Genomic DNA, 14,447 nt, shown 5'->3' with positions numbered 1-14,447 from the left:
TGGGAAACTCCAAGATGAGGCTGCCTGTGGGGAGACAGGCAGAAACCCAAGGTAATTCCAAGGCTGAATTTTTACTTTTGCTCTCCTAAGGGCTGCTGCTGTAAGAAAACAGTTGAGCACAATGTGCATTGATTCTTACCAGACGCTCTACACTACAGTCATCAAAGCTTGTATTTCTGAGCTAAATCCGCTGTCATTTCAAGGTTGGTACTGTTATGCATCGAGGAGTTTTCAGAAATATTTTGAATACAGCAAATATGAACTGCAGACTTCTTTTTTTTCCATATGTTGTTATATCAGTAATAGTTATTTGTGTTGAGGTAGCAGGTGGCCCTCTGAGGCTCCATTGTGGGAGTCATTGTTTAAACAAATTAAAGCCAGTCACTTAATATCCTGCCTGATTCTGCATGCAGATGCTGAGCTGTCACTGCTCATCAGGCATGTAGCAGTCAGGGTTGTGCTAACAGCTCAATATTTCCGACACGATGTACACGAAGACGCTGAGACCTGGGCCACACACATCCTTATGTCCTTACTCATCGTTTAACTCTGTCGTTACTTCAGTGTGTGCTGCTGCATTCGTACAGGCCTTCAGGTACCAGGGTACTCAGTGGTCTTGTGTATCCTGTCACCGTGCCGTAGCACCTTCATATCTGTGACACGGTTAGAGGGGACTGTAGCACTTCCAGTCAGAGCAGGGTGACTTTGGGCAGACAAAGCAGCCTCATTCTGCTTTCCAACCATGCAGCCAGAGCTAAAGCGGCATTCCGGCTTCACATTTTTGTGGTGGTTGTTTCTTTTGGCCTCAGAGTTTCAAGGATCTGGTGCTAATTAGCGAACTAAATGTTTGACTTTTATTCATGATGGATTCATTTATGCTTATTCATTCTAAGAAATATGTAACCGTGTGCTTTTGCCAGGCACAGAATCACTCATCTAACAACACAGTTCTGATCCACATGGTATTTCAGATGCGAGCGGGATGTATTTATACACTCGAGCTCAGAATTGCTCTGTAGATGTACGGATGTAGTCATCAAACTGTCTGTGTGGATGGGGGGGAATACAGACCTGACAGAGGTGCGGAGGAATTGTTTGCTGATTCACTCTAGTAAATTATTTTCCATCCTCTCAGTTTAGAGAAAAGAATATTCCAGAAGTTGAAAGTTCATTGTGTTGCTTCAAAAAATGCAAATCTCTTCATTGCTTCCTTCCTTGCAGAGCTTGGCCTGTTAAGACCTTACAGAATGTCTGTCCCTGCCTGTTTGTTTTTTTTTTTTCCGTAACATCCTCTTGTCAGTGCCCCTTCTTGTGGCCCTTGGTGTCCCCCTCCTGGGATTTTCTTCTGTTTTGTCCCCTTTTCTCCCTGATGCCACCACCTCCTTCAAAACAGCCAAATGCAGTTGATGCTCCATTGGTGCAAGCCAGCGCTGGCTCAGCTGGTCTTGTTGTGGAGGGGTGTTTGTGGCTGCAGCCTTGGAGAAGTGGGATCCCTTTGTAGTGGCTGCTCGTATGAAAGAGAAAAGCCAGCAGATAGCCTGGGGACACACGTGGCTCAGGGACTGCTTGAAGCACATGCGTGACCTCCCTTGGCTCTCACAATTCTCCTGTCCTTCAAGACAGCGTGCCTCGGAAGGTGCCTGACTTGGGCTGCAGGGAGAGCTGCCAGGAGGAAAGAGCAGGGACAGGAGAAGACTTCAGTGAAATCAAATGCAGGGAGACCCTCAGACTCCCCACAGAGCTCCAGAAGAGCTCCTTTTGCAAGCGTGGAAGCTGCCCCAGGCCTTCCTTTGGCTCTGGCTAAGATCAGCAGCCAAAATGGGGTCTGAATTCCAGAAACCGTGGGAGCTCACGGGGTTTAGCCAGCCAGATGCAGTTTGTTTCAACATAGGAGGGAACTGGCCTTGTTTTTATTTTCGCGTGTGTACAGCCAGTAGATGTTGCCTTGGCTAGGTCTGGGGACTTCACATGAAGAGATTTCCTGACCTTCCTGCCAAAGGCAGCCTCTGAGACCACAAAGCCTGCATTTTATTTGCTCTCTTGTATAGCCAAAAGATGGCTGGCTGTTTGTAAGAGTTTGATCCTTGGAGTGAACATTTGTGACACAGTCAGCCCCGGAAATTTCTGTTAGTCACTATTTTTTTTTTTTGTTTGTTTGTTTCTTTTTTAGTGTACTTTAAATTCCTAGGCATTAAATGTCTTTATTAACATATCTTGGAAGCAATGTGTTCTGGGGAGTTTGATCTACCTAGAGATTTTTTTTTTTTTTTTTTACTTTTTCCCCTCTGTAGGCTGTTCTTTATCCCACAGAGTGAGGGATGAGGGACAGTTTTGGAAAAATAAATAAATAAAAAAGCTTCAGACATAGCTTCAAGTCCCACGTTTCAGTTCTGGCATTGAGATAGCTATTGTTTCAGCCTCATTTTCCCTGCAATATTCAGACAGCTTAATTTGTTATTTTTTTCTCCAGACCCTTTTCAGGCCGAGGATGTAATGATTTCTCGTGAACATCTTGGGGACCAGAGCAGGCTCCAAATACAGGAACACGGCAGATATGCAGGCCACTCTTGTGAAATTTTATGATTTCTGTAACTTATTTGTAGCGGTAGCAGCTGGTAGCAGAGTCAACTGGTAAGGTCCCAACGTGCTGGTCTCCTGTAGCAGAGGCAGTGCTTTGCTTGGTAAGCTTTCCAGGCATTCAGCGTGACCATTGCAATTCCACAGGCAAAGAAGCTCAAGGCTGAGCGATAAACATTTTGGGTCCTGTTGGCAGCCCTGCCGTTTGCCCTGGACTCCAGTGACAGAGGCAGAAACAGTCAGCTTGACTTTTATTCCTGTACTTGACTCCGGCTTCGTGACTCTGCTAGTGTAAGGCATGCCTGCTCTTCAGTGATAGTGGCTGGACGCTTCCTGCTGCTCTGCTCGTGGAGCTGTTTCCAAAGGCAGCAGAGCTTTCTGGTGTAACTCCCTAACTGCCTTTGGTTACGTCCGTGTTGATGTTAAGTGCGTGTTTCCCCTCCCTTCCCACTTCGCCAGCTGTATCCACGTCAAGTGGATCTGAGGGAGTCTCCTGCTGCTGGCAACGTGCTGGTTCCTCGTACCGTTGCTGGATGACTCTGCTGCTTCTGTTGCTTCTCGTTAGGAAGAGTGGAAGAAGATCCTCATTCCAGCTGTTTCCTGAAACTTCCCCAGTGTGGTAGTGTAAAGAAGAATTACTACATGGGAAAAGCACTGACTTATACCTACGCTGGTGCCAAGTGGTGCAGTTCAGCTGGGTCAGTTAATGTACATTCCTTTACAACAGAGGCAGTCGGGGCCCAAAGCATTGGCTGGGCTTTTGTGTGTGCTTAGTTCATGACTGAGTTAGTGCCAGTCTTGATTTGAGCAAAGTTCTCTTGCGTTTCCCCTGATTTGTACAGACCAGAAAATGCACTGGAAAAATTATGCTGTAACTTACTGTCAGAGAAGGGCTGTTCAGAAGCACTTAGTTTTTGGCAAACAGGTGGCTATTCTGCTGTCTGTGCTGAAACAGACTTGCAGTAGGGATCCCTGCACTGACAGCAGCAGCACGAGGTTGTGCTAATAAGCTCTGCAGAGTAATTAGGGGCACGAGGGCATGCCCGAGACAGGTCAGTGTCTGCTGTGGGTGCCAGCCATTGCAAAGTGGGGCTGCTCAGACTTGAGCTGGGCATCCCGAGCTGAATACAAACCAGCACTGCTCAGCTGTACCTGCCCCAGCTTTGAGCTCACACAAGTCCACGTACGTACGCTGCAGAGTGCATTTCCACTCTGTTTTCTCCAGTAGCTTACAAATATTTTTTGTCTCGTTTGCCCTTCCCCCTTCTTATCCTTTTGGCTTCTCACACAATTACAGACTGAGTCCGTGTGACTGTATGAAAGGCATTTCCTCCTGCTCCTTTTTTATTTTTTTAACTCAGCTTCAGCCCACCAGCTGCTTTCCATTAGTGTTACACACACACTCGCTGGGAGGGCAGCACATAATGCACTGCTGAATAGCAGAAATCCTTCAGAAGCAGTCAGAGGCTGCTCAAAGCAGACTGTAGGTAAAAAGAGTTCAGCACACTGGGACCTGTCTTCTGGCAAGCCTTCCCTGTGAAGCCCAGGTCTGGGGACCGAGCACGGTGAGGGGGTGTTGTCTGAATGCAAAGCGTGAAAGCTGGCTGTAGATCTCTTTATGTGAAAGGTTGTTTGCTCTGGATATCTCTTCAAGGGTAGCAGCTGAGTGGTTTCTGATGCTGTGGGGAATTATGACCCCTACTTGTTCCTGGGAGAGCATTTTTATTGATACTAAATACTGACAAGTTGCTTGTCTAGGCTTCCTGATCTGTGATCCTTTGAAAATGACCTTAAACTTTCCTAAGCTCTTCTTTCCGTAGAAATGACAGGATCAGTACTCATTAACTTTATAAACTTCTTCCCCACCCCTCCCTGTTATCAGTGGAGGTGGCAGCAAGAGGCCTCACGTAAGCTGCTGTTAGTGCCATTCTCCTATTCCTGCTTGAAACAGCCACAGTTGTATGAGGCTCAGACCAGGTAGGGTTTGGAAAAACATCCAGCTGGCCAAAACTGGGGGCAGTTCATCCTAGAAACTCTAAAAAGAGTTGAGTGGGATCGGCTGTGCGAGGTCAGGTCCCAGTCCCACTGTCGTGTTGGGCAGGACCCTGCTTGAGCCCGGTTGGTTGTGGGATCCCACACCATTCAGCCTGTTCCCTGAACAGGGACCCTGAAGAGCAGCTTGCTCGGCTCGTTGCACAGACAGCGACGGGAGCTTTGGTTGTGGAGTTGGTGATGGGCTCAAGGGACATGAAAATTGAATAGAAACCTCGCTGGCTCTGCTGTTGCTTTGTGATTAGCTCTGAGAGTCTGTTCAGTGGGGTTGCAGAGGGTAAACCGAAGACAATTTTGCTTCCCTTACTTTCAGTGAGTTGCCAAGTCCATGGCTAGCCTGTAGCGTTCCCAGGGAGGAAGCAATCAAGCCCATTTTGACAGAACAAAGTCCTCCAACGTGCCTTAATAAGACAGAGTAACAATTTAACCTGTCACCTTCAGCTGAAGAATGTAATGTGAATACTAAACCATCCTGCATCCTGTGTTTTTATGAAGCTCTGTGCTCAGGGCAGACAGGGGGCTTTTCTCGAGGTCCTGCTGCAGCTCCAGGTGTGTTGGGTGGGGATGCTGGCCACGGGCTGGTCCTGCAGGACAGGTGAGGGGCCTGCATTTCCCGGTGCTGACCCATCTTGCTGTGCAAAGCGTGTGTCCAGAAATCTGAGCACAAGCTTGGTTTTTGTAGCCTGGAGGAAATGGGTCTTTAAAATCTCCAGGCTAAAATGCCACCTCTTTCTCGTGGCCGCTTCTCGTTGTCTGTCTCTTGTAGGGTATGAAGATACTGAACGAATGAAGTGCCTGGTGGTATTGAGTCCTTATTTTCTCAAGCCTTTATTTGTTTGGAAGGCGACTGTTCAGGGGTCAGCATCTCCTTTGATCTCTTTTGCAAGGCCTTCCAGAAGGCTCGTGCAGAGGCATGGGACTGAACTGAAGAAACACCAGAAGCTGGGGCCGGAGCCTGCTCGTTGTGCGGTCTCCATCTCTTTGGTCTGATGCAGAGACAGCAAGGAGGCTGTGTCTCCTTTGTGAGGCTGAGCAGAAAGCATGTCTGTTTGTCTTGGGCCTCTGTCAAATGTGGGAAACTTGAGTGCTGTACAATGTTAACTTCCCTGCAGTCCTTAAATACGCAAACTGAGGAGGGAAGGGAGTTGTCTTTGCTGTTAGCATGTTTCCCCCCACGTGATACACTTATTCAGGTAATGTACTTAGCTGGGAAAAGGGAATAGTCAGACACTTCCCGGCTTTGCATTTCTTCTGCCCAGCCATTGCCTTCCTGTAGAGCACTCTAAATATTTGTCCGGCTGCTCCAGATTGTAAAAGAGAGACAAGGTTATTTCTCCTGTTTCTGAAGTGTTTTCTCTTAGGACTTAAGAGTTGCCCTAATGAGTTGAAGAGCTCCAGGTGAATGTAACTCAGCAGGGTTATTAATGGCAGTGCTGTATGTATAGCAGGGAGCCCAGATCTATCATAAACCACATCAGTGTAGCAGTGATTGCTAACTAGGTCCTGTTGCCTGCTTTGAACATAAGGAAAGCTTTAAACTGTGGGAGCTGTATGCCTTTAAAGTACACATATGCATTCAAAATGCTTGACAGCTCCACCACTGCTCTGCTGTGACTGCTGCCACCGAGGAGAGAGCCTGCTTTGTCCCTTGGTGGGCACCTTCTCCCAGCTGTCCTCTAGCATCTCCTGGCATGCCGAGCCTTGGAAATGCTGCTCCAAAAGGCCCCTTATTTCATCTGATACTTTATCACTAAAAATCGATGTGCATACAGCATCTGTTCAGAACTTCGTCTCGTGGTGCAGTGCTCCGGGGGAGCCTGCGGGGTGCACGTGGTGAGTACAGCTGATTGAGCTGGGCGGGCAGTATCGATACATCCCGACCATGCGCAGCGCTGCGTCTGTCAGCTGTCATTAAGGGCTGCAAGTGGTGGATGTTGGGGGTTCGATCCGTTAATGCCTGTGCACTCACATGTGTTCGTATTGATGAGGTTTTGTCCTCATTCTCTCTGCTACATTAATCCTCAGGCTAGGGTTTGGTGCCCAGAACTTTTGCTAGCTTTTCTCTTGTAAAATAAAGCAGAGTGCTACCAGAATTTGAAGCACTTATCTCAGTGCTAACTTTCCTTCAGGTACGTCATCATTTTAATGATGGAATTTACACTTGGCTGTAAATATTTTTTCTCTTCTTATTTCAATGCTTGTTAACTTAGAGCTTTAGGTCCTAAATGGGGGCACGGTTGCAGACTCGTGATGCACCCTCGCAATTGACACTTGACCTCCATATGCCCCAGAGAACTCAGCTATAAAATTGAGTTAATGCAGGAGCTGATTTGACTGTAAAGAGACTGCCTCGGAGCTGAACTGCTCTGCAATTATAGTTCTACTCGTATAAGAGATACACCAAATGGAAATAAATGCTTGTTGTAATAAACACAGCAGTCAAAGGATCTCCAAGGACTGGAGGGGTTCTGAGTGAGCAGCTGAGATGATGGAGTAATTTAAATAAATGGCGAGCCAGCAAAAACAAAGCTGAATCTGAAATCAACATTTTGCCTTGCTTTCTTGTTATTGAAGGTAAGCAAAGCAGAAGCTAGAGGTGTGAATGAGCCAGAAGTCAGTCCCACTTGCAGTCTGGGAAAAGAAGAGCAAGTCTGGGGACTTGCCAGTTTGTCCTTGTAAATGTGCTGAGCATTGTCTTAACGTTTTATTTCAAATGCATTTCCCTTTCCCTAAGGATAAATCTAACAATATGCATTGTGTATAAAGTTGGGGGAAAAAATGGGTCCAAATTTCTTCTTCATACAGAGAATCTATGAGAAAGTCTGCTGATGACCACTTTAATCAAAATATGCAGGAAATGCAGACATTTCCATGGATAATTGATGAGACCTGAATGGAAAAAGGAGAAATGCTGAATGGTTATGATCATCCAAAAGGGAAGATCTTAAAAGTCTTACTCTTTGTTGCTTCTGCGTATTGTCTAACAATTGTTTCAAAGCCAATTGTTTCAAACCTCTGTGCATCTTATTTAACAAAGGCACAATCAGTCCTGGTCCCTGCAATGACTTTTTCATTGCCTTTTTTGCAAGGTGAGATGAGATTGTTTGGAAGCACAGTGTGTTAATGCACTCCTGTGTTCGCTGCCTCTAGGTGAGTTAAACCAGAAGAAAACTGCAGTCCGTCTGCTCCGTTTCTACCTAGAGGTCAGCAGCATGGCAGCAGGTAGTACAGGGCACGCTTCCTCTCTCTGCTTTCTTGCAGGAGCCCTGCCTTTTTCCTCCATGGCCTGCTACCTTTTTTTTTTTTTTTTTTTTACCTTTTTTTTTTTTTTTTTGACAGTCCCATTTCCTCTACACACCTTCTCTTTTAAGGTTATCTGAGGACTTGGGCTGCCCATGGACTCAGGGAAGTACTGGTGCTCTTCACCATAACAGATTACAGGTGTGGCTGATACAGAAGGAATGCAAGAGTTTGCTGACTGGCCAAGTAGGCACCTAAGCTATGTAATTTAGCAGTATTGTACCACTTGAGGTGGAAAATAAACCATTTCTGTGCAAAAAAGGGGACAAGATTTGTTTGTGGGGGTATTTTCATTTGTTTGTATGGGTATTCTCATTTCTTTGTGAAGATTTCTTACTCTTTAAGCCCTGACATGGCATACTGGAACTGCTAACTATGTAAATGTATCATTTGGATATCTCCTCTAACAAAGGACAATATTTATGAGCTGCCTTGCTAAACTGTCACATTTCCATTGTTGCTTGACATTTGTACTGTAACTCTTGCGGTCTGCTGCCTAATCCCTTTGTTTCTGACAGACACCCGTTTAGGAGCCTTGGAAAATACAAAGTGGAGCCAGTTAGCATTGAATGATCTTAAAACTAGACCGAACTTTTGTTTTCATCGGGGAGGAAGATGATGCCGTCAGCTAATGTGGTTGATCAATAGACCTGCTTGCGATAAGGTTTCAAAGCTTGTGGCTAAAAGCTGATTGCACTGGAACCAAAATAAATTTGATCTATTGGTTTCCACAAATGCAGCATAGCCCAGAATGATGGTTCAGTGCTGATGCTTAACTAATTTTAATAATGCTGACAGGCTAGCCTGATGCCTGCTGTAAGGACACTGTAATACATGCACCCTCGGCAGCAGAGCTCTTATTTAAGATGTTTTTTACAGTAGCATGGAGCTGTCAGTCTGTAGCAAAGCGTGTGCATAAAGACTCATTATTCTGAGGCTGGGAAGCATTACAGTCCTTGCTGGTCACATTTTCATGTAATACAAGCTTTGATCCTGGATTCCTAAAAAGAGAGAGGTACTGGCACAAAGTAAGACTAGTTTATTTGTTTTGGCTGGAGAAATAAGTGTCACTGAAAAATGTGGAAAAGGTCTGTGGCTCAGGTGCAAAACAAGTGTGCAAGCTCTGTTTGTGATGAGCATTTGGGAACACAGCAGCAGGGTGGGATCGTAATCTGTGAAGGTGGACGAAAATTTAACCAATGCTTTCATCTCTATTTCAGTGACTATATCATGGCTACGGGGCCAACAGACGTCATACAGTCACCTGAAACAGGAGAGACTGTTGAAGAGTGCACAGGTAAGCAGTAGTTCTCCAAATGTGGAGCTGATTTGGAAGTCAAGGTTTATTTTTTTCAAGCTGGGGGAAATGTCTGTGATGACTCATTTTGCAGGTTTAGTTTTTTTTTTTTTTTTTTTTTTTTTTTTTTTCCTGAGTGGCATTGCCAGCTGGCAATATTATGAAAAGGACCCTTAATGTGCAGTACTGGAGGATCATAATGTGATGGAGGTTAGTATTTTCTGAATCTGCCTTGGATTTTCAAAAAATTAGGACATAAGAGCTTGAATAGCTGCTTGTTGTGCCTGCCTTGGTGGATGCCACAGAGCTGGGGGCTGAGCATGGTAGCCAACTGTTGTATTAGCCTCTGCCTGTGGGAGCTGTGAGTGCCCCTGCTGCAGCTTTATTCTCTGCTTCTGGCCACAGACAACCATTTGTTACTTATTCTTTCATCCAGTGGCATGGGCTGATGCAGGCACCCATGAGGGAATGGAATAATAGACAAGAAAGGAAAATATGTTACTTATGCCAGAGCTGTGTTAATTAAAGCAAATCCCTTTTGCCAGTGTTCAGACTTTTCTAGAGGAGCTAAGCAAGTATGAAGAATACCACAATAGCTGAAGCATTTCAGAAGTGGCTGTCATACCAGTTGATTTTTTTTGGCTAATGTTTCACAGTCATCTTCAATGTTTCAGTGTTTCAAAGACCAGCTTGCTTCATCCTTTAGAAATAGATTTGCCACCACCAGAATACTGGTACGGGAGAAAATCAAATAGCAAAGCAACTCTTAGTTGAACCCTGTGTGGCAGATGGATAGTGGTGAAGGAAGGGGTGGTGGATGCCCAGTAGTGGCTGGTTTCCTGAATTTATAACCTAGTTGATGACGTTGTCCAGTGCTACTTGGGACATACTAGTAATCTTATGTGAAACCCAGACGTGCACGTTTTGTGCTCAGGTTTGGAAAACATTCAGAAAATGGATCAAATCCTGACCCTGTTGACAAGGAAGGCAGGAGATGGCTTGCTGGCTTAAGCATTGGCTCTAAAAAGACCAGGAATATTTCTGCCTCTAACTGGTTCTAATTGAACCAAACTTATTACGTTAAAAGCTGCTGCACTATTACTGAGATATTCAAGAAACACTTAACCAGACCTGGAAAAACCTATCTTGTTTTGTTGTTGTTTTAATTTTTGGAAATTTGTTTATTTCCCATGTAAGGTAGGATTGCATCACCTCTTCCTCTTTGTAGTGGCTTATAATGGAAAAGCTTTAGGAGGCTAAAATTCCCACTCTTCACAGTCTAGTCAATGAGATTAACTTCTTGGGGGTTATGTTATTGTCTGACTAGTTGTAGAGTTTCCAGTGCACACTGTTTCTTCTTAGCGGTAGTGACAAGGTAATTGTCCAAAAACTCTCAGTGCCCAGTGCTAGTCTTGCTAAATATCACAATTTTGTTGCCTGTTTGGCAGCCTTGAGTATTTTTTTGTGAAGCTAGAATCATGGATTGTGGTATTTTTTTTGAGAATCTTCTCTTTTTTTTTTTTAATATCCTGTATTCTTATTCATGAAAATAGCTAGTTGTTGGAGCTGAAGAAAAAAATGAGTGCACCTTAGAAGACAGAGAGCATAGAATATCCCTAAATGATCCGTTTGATTTAAATATGATAATTGAGCTTCTAAATCAGATAATCCCTCTGCTTTTTACAGTCTCAATTTTGCACTGGTAAAAGTATCTTTCTCTCTTCTATGTTATAGGGAAGAGCTCTACAGTGAGCAAAAAGAGCGTTAATTCTCTCAGTGCACAGGAGAAACCATGAAATAGGCAATACACAAGCAGTAAAAAATACAGAATAAATAAACTTTACAGAAAAAGCAAATGCTTATTCCTGCTCCTTTTCTCTTATAATGGGCTAAATTGTTAGAGTTCATTTTGGGGAGGACTTTTACTTTTTAGGGCAGTAGCCTTTAAATTAATATTTTGTTTTTAATGTCTTAATTGAATATTGACAACTGTAAGCATTTAAAAATAATGACATTATTTTATTCATCAGTGGTGAATTATTACATTGAATTATTCATCAGTGGGTGACTGGGGAAAAGGCAGTTGTCTGAGCTTGGATTTTCTCTCCCTGTTTTGACTAGGTTTTTGTTATGCAACAGCTTTTTTCCATTTTAAGTCATAAGATCCTCTCGCACATTACTCAGTAAGTTGAATTATCATGGAGCACGGTACCAATTTAATGATATGTTGGGCTACTTCACAGTGCACTGAGATGTAGACACCTCTAAATGAAATGTGGCATCCCTTTAACAGCGTGCAAAAGCAGCAGTACAAAGTGCTTGCAGCAGGAAACTGATTTGAACACCATCTTTCTGAGCTGTGCCTTTATTGTCAAATGCTCCGCCACAGAGCAGCCCCACAGTTTTCATCTGCATGCAGCACAAAGTGTCTAGGGGTGATTTTATCTTCTTTGCGTAATAACACGGCAAATGCCCATCTTCTGGAACTGCAGGGAAACTGAGTGTTTCTCATTCATCTGAAACAGCTGAAGGCGTGCAGCTGAGCAGAGCCCAGCTGAAGAGGAATTATTGCTGGAGGGGATGTGCCCCATACATCAGAAATAAATCAGAGGCTAGAGAAGGTACTGAAGTAACAGAGGACTCTCTGTTCACAACGATGCCCAAGTATTGTCCCATGCCAGTTGAGGTTTACTAATTGGTAGTGCTTGTGAACCTTTTCCATGGACTCCATTCTAAAGTTAGCACCACTTCTGATCTAAACAAGTATTTGGAATGTTCTCCCTGGCAATATTCTCCTTTGTGGAAGGACTTGTGTCTGTTGTTCTTGTCCTTAGGACCACTTCTTTTTTGTTGGTTGTGTTTTGTGTGTGTGTGTTGTTTTTTTGTTTTTTTGTTTTTTTTTTTTTTTAACATCCTCCTGGTTCTTCTGGCAATACTAACATCTAATTATGCTCATCAGTAATACTTGCACTAGAATCAAACTTCCTTGTTGTCAATGACAGATCTCCACTGTAGCTGGCAATGTCCTTATTTTTCATTTAGACTGCCTTTAAGTTGCAAAGCTCTCTGTGTGCAGCAACGTCTGCCATTTTGTTCTTTCAGTCACGGGAGTGTGCTAGCAGACATTGATGGATTGATAATTTTGGGGTGCTGCTTCATTTTAATCTTTTGTTTTGCTAATCTAAAATAAACCAATTCTGCTTTGTCCAGTTTGCCAAAAGAATACCATGTAGGTTGTCTAGCTACTGATGTGAATGGTAGTAATGGTAGAGAGGCATTTCTAAAGAATGCAGTCTCAGTCAACACACTTGTTTCGTTGGGAGGCACTGTGCTCTTCGGATTGCTGTGTGACCTGTCTTTTCTTACCATCTCCTGCTCTGGGCCCAGTGTAAAACTCATTGAGCCCCATGACAGAGTCTTAACAACTCTAAAAGCTTTGGGCTCAGCTCTGGCATCCAAGGGAGGCAATTTATCCTTTATTTTCTGAGACTACATCATTCTTTTACTGCCTGATACACAGCTTTCTGAGATCTTCTGCTGATAAACCCTCCATAGGAGCACCACATCTCGTTGTTATTTAGGTGAGTGGAAATCCATTGATCATTTTACACTAAATTGTTGGAAAAATAGCTTGGTCCCAGTGACAGCCCAACTCACTGGAAAAGCAAAGTGCACGTCGTCTTTGACAACTACTGCTCTGCAGAGAGGTGCCTTTTTGTCAGGCCATGCTGGTCGGTGTAGCAGCATCCTTGTACGTCCTGATGCGTGCTGCTGGCACCCATCTCGAGAGCTGGGAGGAGACAGGGTGAGCAGGTCTCGGTGTCATTGTTTACTTCTCAAAGTGCCTACTGTCTGATGCACGATGCAGCTGTGCGGTGGCACAGTTTCAGCCCAGATAAGGCGTGTTGGCAGAAGTCCCTACACACACAGGGCACACGTTGAGGCAGAGCATTGCCGACTAAATCATTGCTGGGAGAAGACAATAACTGCGTGGAAAGAATGCCTTGCTTATTAAGGAATCCTCCAGCTGTGAGCATTTATTATGCCAACTGCTGTAAAGTATTAATTGAACAATGAATTTGGCTCTGATATGCAATGATGTTATTGCTCTGCATACGTATTTAAGTCAACCACGGGGGTCAGTACAATAGCTTGGCCCAAACCACCCCAAAATGACCCCTCAATGTAAGAGTCAGTGACAAAACACAGCTTTTGTGTGCTGAAAGAAAATATAAATAAGAATGTGAAAGTATCTAAGGCTATTAAAAATGAAAGAAGTCAATTATGGTTCTTATGGTCTATTCTCTTTTTGTATTTCTTTTCGTTTGGACAATGGAAAATGTGAAGTCAGCTTAGCAGTTTTCTAATCATGTTCTTAGGGTTGCTATGTTTGAGGGTTTCGTGTTCTGCAGGGGAATGTCTTAACTTAAGCTTGCTCCACTAACCTTCGAGGAGTTGTTGATTTTAATTTGGGGCACTAATGTAGTGTGAAAACAGATCTTTTGGTTTTAGGGTTTATGGATTCCTTTGCCAGTTTTAATCTTTTTGTTTCCTTACAGCCCTGAATAAAGAAAAAGCAGAAATAAACCAAGCTAAATGAAACATTTAAAGACTTTAAAATGTTAATTGTTTTATTGAAAAAATATTAAGTATAATTTGTATGATTTGCATGATCATTTGTCAGTTGTGATAGATACATTCTGTGTATTTTTCATAAACTGGAACCTAAGTAGCCACCACCATTGTCAACCTAATGTCAGTGTTGCTTTATAGGCAGCACGTCTAAGAACTGCAGCTTCACCTTTCACTAGACTCCAGCACTGAATTATTTACAAGGCAGCTGACTAGAACTCAATGGGCTGCTCCTGCTTGTGGCTGTCCATAAGCTTCCTTCAAAATTTAAAAGGAAAACATTCTCCAAGCTAAGCAACACCTCCAACTTCCATAAATTTTCTTTTTTCTCATGTTGCAGGAAAGAAAAAATCCAAATTTCAGACTTTCAAGAACTTCTTTGCCAAGAAGAAAAGGAAAGAGCCTCCACCTCCCAGGGGGGAGAGTAATTTAAAACCTAGCCAGTCCAGCAGCGATGTCAGCATCTCTGTGCTCGACGAGGCTAATGCACTTCATTCACCGAAGGAGGCTGGGTAAGCTGGCGGGGAAGGAAAATAAATAAATAAGGGCAGACCTCTTGCTGCAATGGGATGAAAGCACAGGCTGGCCC

General features: G+C 43.9%; 1 protein-coding gene across 8 annotated transcripts in view; it reads left to right on the top strand.

Moving 5' to 3' along the window:
• KIAA1210 overlaps positions 1-14,447 on the top strand; it is a 105,679-nt gene that overhangs the window by 22,516 nt on the left and 68,716 nt on the right. For 6 of the 8 annotated variants that reach the window (XR_014697624.1, XR_014697625.1, XM_084534765.1 and 3 more), the window contains 2 exons: positions 9,150-9,226; positions 14,199-14,370. Coding sequence is in view for 6 of the 8 variants with exons in the window: in XM_084534765.1 (XP_084390891.1) it covers positions 9,150-9,226; positions 14,199-14,370 (249 nt within the window). In the remaining 2 variants the exon portion in view is untranslated. Of the gene's footprint in view, positions 1-3,998; positions 4,143-9,149; positions 9,227-14,198; positions 14,371-14,447 lie in introns of those variants that run through there. The other 2 variants (XM_084534769.1, XM_084534768.1) reach the window with 2 other exon arrangements.

This window comes from Aythya ferina, assembly GCF_964211825.1.
Source record: "Aythya ferina genome assembly, chromosome: 13".
In the NCBI taxonomy this organism is placed as follows: domain Eukaryota; kingdom Metazoa; phylum Chordata; class Aves; order Anseriformes; family Anatidae; genus Aythya; species Aythya ferina.
The sequence above is the reverse complement of the archived record's forward strand: the minus strand, read 5'-3'. Positions and strand labels throughout refer to the sequence as shown.